Source organism: Vipera ursinii (genome assembly GCF_947247035.1).
Source record: "Vipera ursinii genome assembly, chromosome: 1".
Taxonomy (NCBI): Eukaryota; Metazoa; Chordata; class Lepidosauria; order Squamata; family Viperidae; genus Vipera; species Vipera ursinii.
In genome coordinates, this window is record NC_139512.1 from 172616675 (window position 1) to 172633196 (window position 16522).

Below are 16522 nucleotides of genomic sequence, written 5' to 3' on the forward strand. Positions count from 1 at the left end.
ATTGTGGTATTAAGTTGAGGACTACCTGTACTGGTATTGATCTATTGCATATGTCTACGGTATTGATAGAATGCAATATTTTGTACCAATGCATTGAAGTTGCCAACTATTGTTACATTACTATTCCTCATAAATATAACAGGAGCATTTGCACGTTTAGAAGAAATCTTACAACTAAAATACAAAACATTTGGCAGAATAGAAACCTGACCAGTAGTTCAGCTTACAATTCGCATATGCAAACTATTGCAGGTCATTTTACCTGACCCACATGTCATTTTTAATACTGAGTCAAATTATGTCCTAAACAAGACCAAACCAGGCAGAATATTTGTTGTATATAAGTGATTACTGTACAGTTTTAGATACTGCAGATACTGCAATGGAAGGATGGGAGAACAGCAGCAGATTGAGGACAGAGATCCTAACTCTTTCTTCTCTGCTGTGATCCTAACTAAATCCCACCTCCACTGAAGCTGTTTCAGCCCTAGAAGGGGGATTTCCATTATTGCCTATGAAAGGCTAATCACAGCAAAGAGCTATTTGTCATAGCAATAGCAAGAAGGAAAGACTTCAGGTGCACCAGATTCCCGATTCATGCAGCCAATCCTAGTGGAATAGCAATTTAAGAAGGGAGAGCAATTTTAAAATCTTCCTGTGTTAATTATTTTTACATCATTTATATCATGCCTGGTTTGGATTTTGAGAGATAATCTGCTTACTTTCCTATAATAGCCTAGATAATGACCTTAAACAAATTATAATTTGTTACCTTGTGGATGGAATTGATCATACTTGATTCCAATTCAACTAACCACTTTTCCACTTGGCCTCTCGCTTTAGCTGTTGATATTGTGTTGATAAGCTCCACAACTTCCCCTTCACTGCTTTTCATGTGTGTAATATCCAGGACTTCGGTAAACTCAACACTAGCAATTCCTTCAAAACACTTTTTCAAGTGAGGCTTTACTCTGAAGAAATCAAAGAGGGGATTAAGAAATAAACGTGGAGCCATGCAAGCTCTAACTTCTTTCAACAAAACACACTTTATTCCCAGAATGTTTGGATTAATAATGCTATCTGTATGAGTCAGAGAAGTAAGTTCTAACCACAGGCAGGATGTTTTTTATTTAGATATTTCATTCTCAAACAAACTGACAAAAGACACCCACAGTATATTAAAAACCGTATTTTTGTTTAAAATCATCTCCAAAGCGTTGCTAACGTGGAAAAAGATTCTGCTAAGAAATCATCTTACTAGATTTCCAACAAGGATGTTGAATGCACCAGGCATGCCATGCCCCTTCAATGTATCTTGATGACTAAGCCATAAAATAAGAATAGACAACCTTTTTGCTAAGAGGGAGCGTGCTTTTACTTTTAAAAATATTTTAGGGAGCATGGCCAGAAACAATGAAATACCTAAGGCTGAAAATATTGCCCTTCTTGCATTTTAGAGCGCTTTAAGGCCAAATCAGATGTCTTATTGTGGGGGGGGGTCTTTCGTGCTTTCTGAGAACGGTTGTTTTCTTGCAGACATTTTGTTACCAAGATATCAGTGCTAGTAAGGAATGAGGTTTACTCTCATTTATATAGCTTTTCCTGTCCATGCTGGTGGGAGTGATCTTGGTGACCCTGCTCTCATCCAGATGAGCAGAGATTAACACCAAGATTAACACTAGACTAATAATCAAGGGACGCGGTGGCTCAGTGGGTTAGGATGCTGAGCTTGTCGATCAGAAGGTCGGCAGTTTGGCGGGTTGAATCCCGAGTGCCGCATAACAGAGTGAGCGCCTGTTACTCGTCCCAGCTTCTGCCAACCTAGCAGTTCAAAAGCACGTAAAAATGCAAGTAGAAAAATAGGGACCACTACGGTGGGAAGGTAACAGCGTTCCGTGCGCCTTTGGCGTCTAGTCATGCCGGCCACATGACCACGGAGATGTCCTCGGACAAGCGCTGGCTCTTCGGCTTTGAAACAGAGATGAGCACAGGCCCCTAGAGTCGGAAACGACTAGCACGCATGTGCGGGGGGACCTTTACCTTTACCTTTAATAATCAAGAAGTAAACATGAATTCAAGGAACCAACTTAGCCAAATAAGCTAACAGTAAACAACTGTCAAGGACCACCAAGGCCTCTCCCACCAAGCCATTGCTATATAAAATGAGAGCAAACTGCCTTCTGGCACTGATGGTGTTACCTAGTTTGGCAATGAAATAACTGCAAGAAAACAACCAAACTTAGAGAGCATCAAGGACCCCACAGTTCAACCCTGAGCTACAAATATTCTCTTCAAATGTATTTTGCCTAACAGAGAAGGACAATGAATTGTCTTAGCAGGAGAGAACTGGGTTTAAATGGCAAAAACTAAAGTAAAATATTGTAATAGAAGACCCAAAAAAGATTGAAATACTCAAGATGGGAGATGATTCAAGCTTGGACCACAATTGTTGACAATGAGATTAAGTTCACATGTTTGCAGCATTATATAAAAAAAGAACCAACATGACCTCTTCCCTACAGATTCAGACTGTGCGTAGGGCATCTCGGTCCAGATAGGGCCGCAACTGGTGCACCAGGCGGACCTGGGCAAAAGCCCCCCTGGTCATGGCTCCTATATGATCTTCCAAACTGAGCCGTGAATCCAGGAGGACACCCAAGTTGTGAGCCCTATCAACGGGGGGGGGGTAACACCTCACCCCCCATAGTTAACGATGGACAAAACTGGTTCATCCGAGATGCCGGTATGCACAGCCACTTAGTCTTGGTGGGATTGAGTCGAAGCCTGTTTCTCCCCATCCAAACCCGGACCGCCTCTAGGCAACGGGACATCACGTCGAGGGCATCACTGGGTTGGTTTGGGGTGGAAAGAAAAATCTGGGTGTCATCAGCATACTGATGATACCCCACCCTGAAACCACAAATGAGCTCGCCCAGCAGCTTCATATAGATGTTGAACAAGAGGAGAGGACCGACCCCTGAGGGACTCCACAAATGAGAGGCCTCGGGGCAGACCTCTGCCCTCCCATCAACACCGACTGTGAGCGGCCCAGGAGGTAGGAGGAGAACCACTGTAAAACAGTGCCCCCCACTCCCAACCCCCTAAGACGTCACAGTAGGATACCATGGTCGATGGTATCAAAAGCCGCTGAGAGATCTAACAGGACTAGGGCAGAGGAACAACCCCTGTCCTGAGCCCACCAGAGATCATTCACCAGCGCGACCAATGCCGTCTCCGTGCTGTACCCAGGCCTAAAGCCCGATTGGTATGGGTCTAGATAATCAGTTTCCTCCAGGAACAAAGGAAGCTGATGCGCCACCACGCTGTCAACAACCTTCGCTAAAAAACGAAGGTTGGAGACCGGACGATAGTTGTTTAAAATAGCCGGGTCCAGAGCAGGCTTCTTGAGGAGGGGCCTCACCACCGCCTCCTTCAAGGCGGCGGGAAAGATACCCTCCCTCAAAGAAGCAGTTATTACGGCCTGGAACCAGCCTTGTGTCTCCTCCCAAGCTGCATACACCAGCCAGGAGGGGCATGGGTCCAATAAACACGTGGTGAAACTCAGTCTCCTCATGATCCTGTCCACTTCATCCGGGGTCACAGGATCGAATTCATTCCAAATGACGTTCTCAAGACCACTCAATTCCTCCCCGTCAGTCTCCGCCCAGTCAGAATCCAGACCGGCCCGAATCTGAGCGATCTTGTCCACAAGATGATGGCTAAACTCCTCAGCCCACCCCTGCAAGGGCTCCTCCCTCACCTCCTGATTAAGGAGGGAGAGGGTCACCCTAAACAGGACGGCCGGGCGATTATCTGCGGGCGTGATGAGGGCAGCAAAGTAATTAGACTTCACTGTCCTCATCGCTGCAAGGTAAAACCTCGTAGCGGTTCTCAACCGCAATTGGTCAGATTCAGACCGGCTGGATCTCCAACTGCTCTCCAGACCCCGTCTCCAACGCTTCATCTCCCGGAGCTCCACAGAAAACCATGGGGCCCATCGGGATCTGCGCCGGATCAGGGGTCGCAAGGGTACAACACGGTCAAGCGCCTCGGTGGCAGCCCTTTCCCAAGTGTCCACCAAGGCATCAGCCAGGGTGTGAGTGAGGGAGATAGGTATAGACCCAAGCACCGTCTGGAACCGTTCTGGATCCATTAGGTGCCTGGGGCAGAACCACCTGGTCGGTTCCACAGCCCAGCAGCGAGGGGTAGCAAAATGGAAGACCAACTGCAGGAGATGATGATCGGACCATGACGGGGGGACAATCGTTGGCGAGCCCCCTCCCAGATCATCAAGCCACTGTCCAGATAGAAAAACTAGGTCGAGAGTGTGACACCCCCCCCATGAGTCGGACCCTGAATTATTTGGGTCAGGTCCATGGCCATCATGGAGGCCATGAACTCCCGAGCCAACTCTGACGACCCCCCCAGGGAAGGAAGTCCTGAGTCTTCGGAGAAGGGCAGGATATAAATGGAATTTAAATAAATAAATAAAGTCGCCCAGAACTATAAGTCTGGGAAACTCAACCACCAACCCTGAAAGGGCGTCGAGAAGCCCGGGCAGGGCTGTTGCTACACAGCTGGGTGCCAGGTATGTCAGCAACAAGCCCAACTGAGCCCCAGGGCCACACCTCAGGAGGAGTGACTCACTCCCGCCCACCTGTACGACAATGGTCTCCCGCGGACATAAGGTCTCCCGTATAACCACCGCCACACCCCCGCCCCTGCCCTGAGCCCGCGGCCGGTGAAGCACACAGAAACCTGGAGGGCAAAGCTCAGTCAGAGGGAGACCTCCCTCCGAGCCCAACCAGGTTTCCGTAATGCATGCCAGATCCGCGCGTTCCTCCTCGATCAAATCACAGACAAGGGGAGCTTTGTTCACAATGGATCTGGCATTAAAATACACCAGCCTGAGCTCAGGGGCCTGATCCCCCTCACCCCTGGATAAACGGGTACCAGCCGGAGGGTCGGAGCGCACCACCGCTTGAATACAGCGGGGGCGTGGTCCCAGATGTTGATATGGCCCTCTGTGTAACCGCCTGCTGCCATTCCCAATCGTCGTGGGGATTTGAAACCCCACCCCACTGCTGGGAAAACCGGAGGTCCCCAACCCCAACCCCGTCTCGCCGGGAACCATCTCTGGCCCGGACTGACAACCGGTTGAAAGAATACACCCCATATCCCTCCCAACCCTACCATTCTGCCCCCTCCCTAACCCCATAAAACAACCGGCTAAAAAACATACCAGGGGCCTCTTAATATGTTTCCACCAACGGTCCCTGTCTATGCCCAACCACCTCTCAGGGTCCCAACAATTGGGCCCGTCTTTAAGGGAGATAGAAGAAAGAGCGACGGGTCGTACCCAGGAAGGGGAAACCCTCCTGAGGGCATACAAGTCCGCACTAGAATAGCACAACCGAACCATGTATTAACAATGTCCGCTTAGGGCAGTTATGAGCAGCTAGATGGTCAACTAGTACTAGGATGATGTTAAAGTAGTATTAAGTCCGGAAAATGTCTCAAATCCACCGATCCGGCCCCACTCTCACCCGAGCCGGCTACCAGACAAAGGAGCCACAACTGTCCTCTCACAACAGTTGAGGTGTCGAATCTGGGGTAGACTGATCACGGACTACCGGGATAGACCCACCCCAACATCAGTGGGGTGGGTTGATGAATTTACCTAACACACATGTACTTTATTTATATAATTTATGTCAAATTTGCATAGATTGCACAAAATAAATTAATTCTGATTTTCTTTTTTGCTAACTGGGATCCAAAAAAACAAGGTTTTACTGTATTTCTATAACTACTGGATAATATTAACTTTTAGTCATTCACCCACAAATTGTGCGGTCATTATGTAAACTATGTACAACAGGAATTACAGCTATCCTAAATGTGCATCAAATAGTCCAATACCTTGTAGGATCTTTAGTCTCTGAGAGAATCTCAAGGAGTTCATCATTGGATAAGAAGAAGAATCTAGGGAAGTACAGGCGTTTCTTTTCTAGATACTCATTTAGTCCCTTAAGAATTAATTCTAATAACTCATTGCATTTCTTCAGTCGTTCCAGCATCTTCTCTATCATCACTACTGTAAGAACATGTTTGTCCTGAGAAAGACACATATCATATACCATTCATATCAAAGTATATATATATTATCATTATCATTATCTCAATTTAAAAACTGAGCAATGCCTTAATGTTTCTCTAAAACATTAAAACTAAAATGAGTCAGCTCAATTTTCTCCCATTTTCCAGGATACTTTTATGACAAAAGCTTTCTAAGATCTTTTCTTGTAGTGTGTTTAACCCCTTTGTGAAACAGCTAGTTAGGCTCTGAGACTGGTTTGGCCAATTCTATTTTTCAATTTCTATGCATTTTGTAAATATATTATCCTTCCTTCCTTCCTTCCTTCCTTCCTTCCTTCCTTCCTTCCTTCCTTCCTTCCTTCCTTCCCTCCTTCCTTCCTTCCTCTCCCTCCCTCCCTCCTTCCTTCTTCTGATTAAACCATGAGAAGATATCATGGGATATAAAGGTGCTCAACAATAAATACTAAAGAGTCAAAATCAAAATGTGAAGATTCACTGAACAGCGTCTGGATATTCTGTATTCAGCATCATTTGACAGCTAAATATTGGGTGGAAACTTGCAGCCTAAGCATATCCTCCACATTCCCAGACAACTTCAGCTTCTTTTTTGGCTTCTCATTTCCTTAATTGAAACTGCTCACTTGACATGTATTCATCCATCTGCAGGTTGCTGCAAGGGAGGCCTTGTTCTTCATCTATTTCCCTGTAATTTTTCCATCTGTCTCTCGTAGATACAGTCTCTGTGAGCAGATTCCACTATACTTTCCTAGCACTTCATTTTCTTTGCAACTTCAATTTTGTACGGTCAGGATTCTTCACCAGATTGCTTTTTTCCCCCTCTTCCAGCTAGTGTATAAAGGTTGGCCTTGTTCCATTATTCATTTGGGGTTTGTCTGAGTTTCTTTCCAGGCAAAATCATTTTTGAAAATGTTTATTTCCACTTAAAACATTTTAAAAGTCTACACAAAATGCCTACACATTTTGTTATGCTTTATTTTTCCACTATGGAATTTTTGCATGCCTTGTCTAATGTATGTGTCTTACGCATTTTGCCTAATGTACTGCACACATTTTTGAAAGCAGTTCTTCCTTTTTACACATACAAATTTGCATTATAAAGGGCGATCAAGGAAAGTTTTGGATTTTATGAATGTTTGGGTTTACACTAGCATTTGGGAAACACAAATCAGTATATGTGTCAAGATATGAAGTGAGCAAATATCTGCTCTAGTCTATAACCTCTAGTAGAAAAAAATGTTTTTCAAAGGAAGCCACATTAGCCCCCTCAGGTGGCAACTTTATGCATCTAGGTTGTGTTTAGCTCAAATCACTGTTATACTCTGTCAAAAGTTCACATGAAAACTTGGCATTTGGATATATCATTTTGTCCTACTTAGTCACTTGGACTATTATACCACTGTTTATCATCTACGACCTTGATGAAATTTGAAGATTAAATGAGACTGCCATGAGTTATGGGGGTTTTTCAAAATAGTAATACTGGGCCAAAGATAGAAAAATAATTGCTCTAGTGTGCCATGATTAGCTGATCCATAAAGAAGCTACAAATTACCCTAGGCTCTCATCCTTAGGGCTTTTTTTCTTAATATAATGTCTTCGATTTTTCTTCCCATGCAGAAAAAGTTCAATCCTGCGGACCATTTGTTTATCAAAAATAGCAATGAAATCAAAGAGCAATTTCATCCTCATTGATTTGAGCCACACACACAAAAAAAATATTCAAATCTAGGGTAAAATACAGGGCAATCCAAAAATATGTTTACAGTTTCTAGTTGTCGCTATAAAACACAACTTGAAGTCAAAAAAAATCAACACATGTTCTGAGATTTAATTTATGCTGAGAAGGAAAACATAGTGCCTATAAAATTGAGTAATAATTTCTTAACATATACTGCCATCTTCTGGGAGGAAATACAAAGGTGTTTTTTGTTCACTTGAAAATGTCAGAAGTACTAACTGGTACAGACAACTACATGAACACTCGACAAAAGCACTAGACTTCTATACTTCACAGCCCACCATGAGCACACATTTGAAAATAAGTCATTTGGGATTACTCCAAAGAAAGCAGCACAGCATTGTGACTAACAGCCTAATCCTTTACATATCTAATTCAATTCAGTGACTTAATCCAAGACAGTCATATGTGGATTTAAAAAAGAAACAATTCTCTATTCGAAGATCTCAGGGTGACAATTCTTTGGTTATACTTCATTGGAGATTTAAAACCATTTATTATAGGGTTTTTGTCTGTTTCTTATTCTCAAATTGCAGGAGATCACACCACCATTTTCAGCAGTTGTGTTTGGAAAGGAAACACAATGGCCACAAAACATGGATAGTCTTTGGTCAGATGGTGGTTAAGATTTAAGGATAATGAAGTTTAACAAAGGACAGCAGGGGTAACAGTACAGTGAATTGTGAGTGGAGTGACATATTGGTCTAGCTAAATAAACAAAGAAATATCTGCACAAAGGCTGTTTATTTACTTCTTTATTGTATTTACAGTTCCCTCCCAAGACTGTTACTCTATGTTCAGTGTTCTACTGCATTATCTCTAGGATGCAATATATTAAAATTGTAGTAAAAATTTCCAAACAGATACACGCACCTTTTATGCAAACCTATGCCCCCTTTTATTTCCCCACTCTCTTTGGAAAGGAAGAAGGGACAACCATCTTTTTTCATGTGTACTGCCCTAACTTAATGTCATGAATAACAGAATTCTGGCTCCAGACTCTAGTCTATTAGATATATGGTTACACCTGCCAGGTATCTTAATCGGTTGGAGTCAGTAAACCACAGGAAAGCCTTCTCACTTGCACGGTGCCATGCGTGTCCATTAGCCGTCCTGTACGGCAAGTATAAAAGGACACAATTGGCTGGAAGACTCTGCTCCTCTGGCTCAGGAGAGGTGGAGACCATTGGACACATAATCCTTTGATGTTCCTTCTATAGAGCTATTCAGAAAAACCATATCCTCCCCATAATTGATAGGTATCCTGGTAGTTCAGAAAGTATTTATCTCCAGTGGCTGCTTAAGGATGAGCAGGCGGTGATCACACTGCAGGTGGCTAGATTCTGCGCAGCAGCATTGGGGATTCACCAGAAACATAAATAAAAAATTTAGATCTTTTTAATAATCTTTTATAATTAATTTTATTACATGTTTTTTAATCCAGCATTAGGCTATACTCAATGTATTTTTATTGTCAGGTCAGTACGATTCAGTTTTTCTGAAAGTAGCTAGGTTTTGTTATACTGTCTATATCATTAATTGTAATATATTGCTACGTCTTCTTGTGTTGGTTCTGTTTAGCATTGTTTTATTTGAATGTTTAATTTATGTGTTGGCCTTTGGCTGTAATAATAAATTGACTGATTGAATACATACAACAAAGATATGAACAAAAAATGTATCATTCCCATGTTATAATTAATTGTTCCAAAGAGAATTGTTACTACCTGAATGGCATGTTTCATGATATCCTTCCATGTTTTGTCCACAGTGGTGAATCGTCTACCTTCTTCAGGCATCTGAGCCATAATGTCCGGAGAACTGAAAATTGGCTCCAAATAAAGCCAGGTAGCCTGAACTTTCAGCCACTCATCCAAGATTTCCTGTACCAACAAAAGTTTGGACTCCCAGTCTCTATAAGAACAGAACGAAATGAATTGAGCATTAGATTGTAGAATGTTTCGGGAGGTTTGGATGGAAAATAAGCCACTGGAATTCCAAAGTAGACATAACTCATGCGGTTCTCAGAGAAGAAAAGCAATCCTGCTCAATCTTAATGTAAAGGGAGTGGCCTTGAAGGAGAGGAAGAAGAGCTGCTGCCAAAGCAAGAGTCAGATAAAAGAAACATGAGTCCGAGGCAGAGCATTTAACCCGAGAAATCGAAAATAAAGGGAATGAGGCGGGATGCACACTCAGTCTTGCAAGATTCTGTCACTGCAGCTTTGCAATACAGTAAAAGTGGGGTGGGCTTGCATAATTTTTGTTTCCTAGTTTGATCCCCCTTTTCTTTCCCAGAAAAGAAGTTCCATTCATACAGCCAATTCTATGCATATAAGTACTGTAGTAATTTTTACTTCCCCAGTTTATTCCCGAGTGCCGCATAACAGAGTGAGCGCGTTACTTGTCCCAGCATCTGCTAACCTAGCAGTTCGAAAGCACATAAAAATGCAAGTAGAAAAATAGGGACCACTACGGTGGGAAGGTAACAGCGTTCTGTGCGCCTTTGGTGTATAGTCATGCCAGCCACATGACCATGGAGACGTCCTCGGACAAGCGCTGGCTCTTTGGCTTTGAAACGGAGATGAGCACCGGCCCCTAGAGTCAGAAACAACTAGCATGCATGTGCGGGGGAATCTTTACCTTTACCTTTTTATTACAGGGCAGAGAATAACAACCAAAGAAATCAAATAATAAAATATAGTAAGATGCCTGCCCTCCTTCCCCACTAGGCATTAAGATTAGCGAACACCCGTTTTAAAGGAGAGTTTTAGACTTTTACAAAGTCAGAAATAAGGAGATCCAGCATATTTCCATGGCAGCATGTATCATATATTTGCATGATTCCCAAAAAGACTGGCCTTCTGGTCCGTACCCTCATGTGGGAGCAGCACGCTAAGCAGACTTATTATCAATGTACTAGAAGCGGGGCAAAATCATTTTGATGAGCCACTGCCTAAGGTGGCTTGGTTCAGCAAAATAAAGACTTTACCGGTAAAGATAAGCACTTTGAATTGGGGCCAGCAAAGCAGTAACCTTATGTGATTTTGACTTTTTGGGGCTATACTTAATTTAATTTAATTTTAATTTTATATTGTATTGTTTTTAAATTCTGCCCTGTAAACCACCCTGAGTCCTTCGGGAATAGGGTGGTATATAAACTGAATAAATAATAATAATAAATAAATAAAAAAACATCCAGGCCTGAATTCTGATAGAAACAAGTCCATATAATCTATTTTGTCTGGTTGATTTTTATCCCACTTTGATTACTTTTTAAGTAACCCTAGGCAGCCAACATGCATAATATTCATTCCCTCTCCTATTTGTCCCACAATAACAATCCTCTGAGGTGGGTTGGTGGGTTGAGAAAGAATGACTGGCCCAAAATCTCCCAGCCAGCTTTCATGTCTAAGGCAGGTCTAGAACTCACAGTCTCTCGATCTTTAAGCCAGCAACTTAACCACTACGCCACACTGACTTCCTATTTCTTGTAAGATCTCCTATAGCAATTTCTTCTTCTCAACAACTTTCTGTTAACAAGGAAGCTTGGAGATTAGGCAGAGGTTGTTCAGTAGGCTTCTTTAAGACAGGTCATACCAATGGCTCTTCCAAGGCCAATGGCATTTCATTGTTCTATGGACACACAATAGTCATCTCTTAAAGTCTAGCCATACTTATACACACCTGGCCATCCAAAAGAGGAAGTTTAGGCATGCGCACTGTCAGGGAAAATAAATTAATACTTCTCTATCAGAGGGCGATGAACCGTGGTTCATTCGACGCATGGTAAACATCAGGTAAAAATAAACAAAACCGAGGCATATTCTACTGTATATAAGACTTTAATTGGAAAGCAAAAGAAAACTCCTAACTGACTACATCCTCTCATCAGACAGAAAAACAAAGAGAAGAAAAAAAGTAAAGTGAGAAAACTTTCGTAGACATGCGCACTTAACAGCAGTGCTAGGCATGAAACCATAACATGGTTGGACATGTGACAATCACCTTGGTTACATTGATAAGATTACTATGCAGCTGGCAGAAAAAACAAAGTGAGACGTGCGTAACTGACAAACAGGAAAAAAAAACACACAGTGACACGCGCAAACCACAGATAGCATAGTTCATACTACAGACACTTCATGTCTGCTTCCTCCAGTTCCGCAAGCTAAAAAAATCTCTACTGACATCACAAGTTGTCATCTCACTCACCTCACCTGATTCTCGCATAGGTGAGTTTACCGACTTTGGGCAATGAAATGTCTGCTACAAAAACAATCATGCTCAGAGAGTACCAAGGACCCCTCATTTCAACCGGAACTACAAGTATTCTCCTTTACCGGTACCACATATGGGTGTTGAACCCTTCAAAAAGCACACAAATGGGGAAAAATTGCCTGCAGGCACACTTCCTAGCACTGATGATGTTACCTGGTTTGGGTAGTGAAACATTTTCAAAGAAAACAACCCAAACTCAGACAGCACCAACGACCCCTCATCTCAACCCTGAGCTACAAATATTCTCCTTTGTCGGTATCACCTGGTTCTGCTCAACTGTCATATAACCTGAGCAAATGTGAGAAACATCTGCAAAAACATCTGCAGAAGCCTTAGTGCAAGTGCCTTGTTGTTTCCGTCTTTCTTTAAAAGAGTCTGACTTATAATCAAGAGGACCGCTATTCAGCAATCTATGGACTCAATAACAGTATGCTTTGCACTCATATTACTACTGTGAAGGCCCAACCTTGGGCATGTATCAGATTCACCTTCTGAACCAAGAAGTCCCAGATTCTATTTTCAAAATACACGATAGACATAAATAAAAGATGCAGCCAATTAGCACACACCTCTACAACAATGAACCCTGAATACTGCCAAAGGACAATTGAATTATTTAAAAGAAGCACTGTGTATGAGCTGGTCAATGTACGTTCAGATCCCTAAAAGAGTTCTACGAGTCACCAAACACTATAATAATTGCATTCCTGGAGAGATAAATAGCACAGCAAAAAAAGGAGGAGCATAACAGTCGCCTGCCTTAGGCCAAGTCAAGTCCCAGGCAAAAAGTAGAATGTGACAAGAATTTTTTTTTTAAAAAAACACAAGTTCTCCCATCCTTTTGTTTATAACTTTTTGGAAAATAGTATTTTAAATCCTGCAATGTTTTTCACCTCTGGAGATAATTAAAGTCTTATGAAATCAAAAAATTTCTCCTGGCAAAGTAGCATATACTTGCAGAAAGTATTATTTGCCCTACTCCGTGTGCACAATCTACAATTTTCTTTTGCTTTTCAGAGCCCCATGAAGAAACAAACTGGAGTGAAATGAATTTTAGGGGGAAACTGTCAGTCCTTCAAGATAGACTAGATTAGGAAACCAAAGTAGTGTAGACTAATGCTATTTTTATTGTAAAGTTAAATAACAGAATCTTGCAAGTTTGAATGCACCTCCCCCTTCCCTCCTTTATGTTTATGTAAAATAGGGAGGAGCTTTTCTGAGATAGCTACAGTTCTGTCCCAGACTCTCTTTTCTTTTATTTGACTGTTGCTTTGACAGCCGTTCTTCCTCCTGTCCCTCAAGGCCATTCCCTCTACCCCCTACAGAAATAGGAATGACCAAATATTTCTGCCCTTGTTTACAGGATTCCCACTCAACACATTAAGTGACCCAACCTTTCTGTTTCCTCTGCTGAATATAAGATCAATAACTGACATTTTCCAATAAGTCTGCTTTTCAAAGATAGCTTGATTCCCAGAGCAAAGCAATTTCACAAATAAGCCAAGTTGACTTGTGTATAATATCAAATCTCTTAGGAAACGTTTTAGGATACCTCATTTTTTTCTCATAAGGTTTGATAAAAGGAGATCCTCTCATGGTCTGAGTTTTGACTATGTGGTCATCCAGCAACATTTGAATGTCATCTACAGCTGATAAAATATAAGTCCCTGTTTCTCTGTAAGGAAGAAGAATAAATTCCATGGCATCCCATTCTGAAATCATTTTCACCATGGCCTTCTCAAGTGAATGTTCTTTGCTGGCTGTTTCACTAATGTTTTCAAATTTTTCTAAATATTGCTCAAGATGCATATCAATATAAGAAGAGACCGTTGAATCTTCAGAAGGTTTCAGAGGATACCCGGCAATATTTGACATGGCCTCCCAATGACGATCTTGCAAACCAGGGTTGCAGATTACTTGAATCAGTGGAATGTGTTCCTTAAATTCTTCCACCTTTGTCTTGATCCTTGTTGTTAGAAATAATGCATTTGGAGAGTCATGGAAAGTTCTTTCTAACTTATACAGTGCACGCCAAGTGTTTCCCGTGTCTTGCTCAACTTGATCTGGATTCACTTTAGTGAATATTCCATCCATCCAGTTCCTATATTTGGTGTTAAAGTCTACTGTCATTTCATAAAGCTGAAGGTATGGTTTCAGAGTATCTTGAATTTTTTTACGCTGAGGGTACTGAGATGTCAGCCATCCGTAAGCCTCCTCTTCTGCGTTAAACTGATCAATCTACAGAAGTCAGGAGGATTTTTTTTTTAAAAAAAAAAGAAATAAACACATCATTGCTTTACTACAAATTTTAATCAGACAAAAGATACCTTATGATTTTAGATCCCATTTTTCTGATTGTCCTTGTGGTCCTTAAAGGACCACTTCACCTTTAAATCATCTTCATATACAAAGACAGCAGTTAAACAGCAGTAAGTCATGCACGCACTCCCCAGAGTGCATAGTTTGGCAGAAGCACCAGTGAGATCAGTGTAACATGGAGATCTGTTTAAATGGCTTAGCTGTCACCTTTTTTTGTGATAAGACTGAAGAAAGTTACAGGAAGAAACAGAATCTGAGCATATATACTGAAGGCTTTTGCCCAGGTTCGCCTGGTGCGCCAGTTGCGGCCCTATCTGGACCGGGAGGCCTTATGTACGGTCACTCATGCGCTCATGACCTCTCGCCTAGACTACTGTAATGCTCTCTACATGGGGCTTCCCTTGAAGACTACTCGGAGGCTCCAACTGGTACAGAATGCGGCCGCGAGAGTTGTCTTGGGAGTTTCCCGGTACTCCCATGTTACACCTTTGCTCCGTGAGCTGCATTGGTTACCAGTTGTCTTCCGGGTAAGGTTCAAGGTTTTGGTTATGATCTTTAAGTCCCTACATGGCATGGGTCCGCAATACCTCGAGGACCACCTGCTGCCGGTGTCGACCCCCCTCCGCCCTGTGCGCGCCCACAGAGAGGGCCTCCTCAGGGTGCCTCCTGTCAAGGAATGTCGACTGGTGGCCCCCAGGGGGAGGGCCTTCTCTGTGGGTGCTCCGGCATTATGGAACCAACTGCCGGCTGAGCTCCGGATGGCATCAGACCTCCGATCCTTCCGTCGCGGGTTGAAGACCCATTTATTTGAACTAGCGGGTCTGGCCTGATGGGGGTATATGGGTTTTTATAGGCTTGTTTTATTATTCTTGTTTTAATTTGGGCATTGATTTAATTGTCTTTTAATTTTTGTATTGTCATTTATATTTATGCCCTGTGAACCGCCCTGAGTCCCTTTGGGAGAAGGGCGGTATAGAAATCTCAATAAATTAAATTAAATTAAATTAATGAGTGTCTCACGCAGCCAAAAATACAAAGGAATAAAGGCATCGGGAAAAGCAATTCAATAGTAAAGTTGAACAAATGATAAATGATTGCTACACCACATTCTTCTGAATTCACTTTGATGCATGCCAAACTGTAACTCACATGCATCAAGGACATTTCACAGATCACAGTGCTAAATAGTCAGTTGTAATCAAGAGCTTATATCTTAAGGTGCACAGGACACTCCTATGGATTAAGGCAGGGGGTCTTCAAACCTGGCCCTTTTTATGACTTGTGGACTTCAACTCCCAGAATTCTGGGAGTTGAAGTCCACAAGTCATAAAAGGGCCAAGTTTGAAGACCCCTGGATTAAGGTAATGAGAATCCCTGCAAAAGAACCATCAACTCTAGAATCTTGCTGAACTTCCATAACCAGGGTAGAACTTTTTCCATTAAAGATAACTACAACATCAAACTCGCAATATCACGTGACGTCGCACGACGTATCGGAACTTTTTCCCATTGCCGGCAATGGGATGGGCGCGGTTTCTCCGTGACGCTCCGGCCCGTGGGCCGGCAGTTTGACACCCCTGAGCTATTGTGTTTAATTGTAAGCTGTTTCCAACATACTGCAAAACCCTTAAAAAGATATTTCTATTAAGGCAATGCTAATAGAAACATTCATTCAACTTTAATAAGGTCAAGGAATAATTACATAAAACATTTTTAATTGGGGTAAACAGATTTCATCTCAACACACAGAAAAATAACATCATGATAAGCCAATTGTTCACTGGAAAATCACAGCCTTGAGATACAGAACATTAGAGGTTCAAAAGCCAGCATTTTTTTTAAAAAAGGGGGGGTTTGGGAAAAACCCCAAAAGGCATCTGTCAGCATAGACAGAATTAAGCCAGTTGGACTAAGACGCTCAATATAAAGCTGCTTTTTTATGTTTCCATAGTTAGTAATGATTTCAAATTTAAATAAAGCATATAAAATATACATTCAATCAGATCATGGGTCAAATATTCTCGGGCTCTAAAAGATCTTCAAATATCTATCTTCTGAGATCCATTT

At 42.2% G+C, this 16522-nt stretch overlaps 1 protein-coding gene across 1 annotated transcript in view; it reads right to left on the reverse strand.

Moving 5' to 3' along the window:
* The window catches only part of DNAH7 (dynein axonemal heavy chain 7), a gene marked incomplete at its 5' end in the record, with an annotated part of 161860 nt that overhangs the window by 101426 nt on the left and 43912 nt on the right, over positions 1–16522 (reverse strand). The window contains 4 exons of the mRNA XM_083349744.1: positions 773–971; positions 5923–6116; positions 9586–9772; positions 13689–14374. Of these exons, the coding sequence (XP_083205870.1) occupies positions 773–971; positions 5923–6116; positions 9586–9772; positions 13689–14374 (1266 nt within the window). The remainder of the gene's footprint in view (positions 1–772; positions 972–5922; positions 6117–9585; positions 9773–13688; positions 14375–16522) is intronic.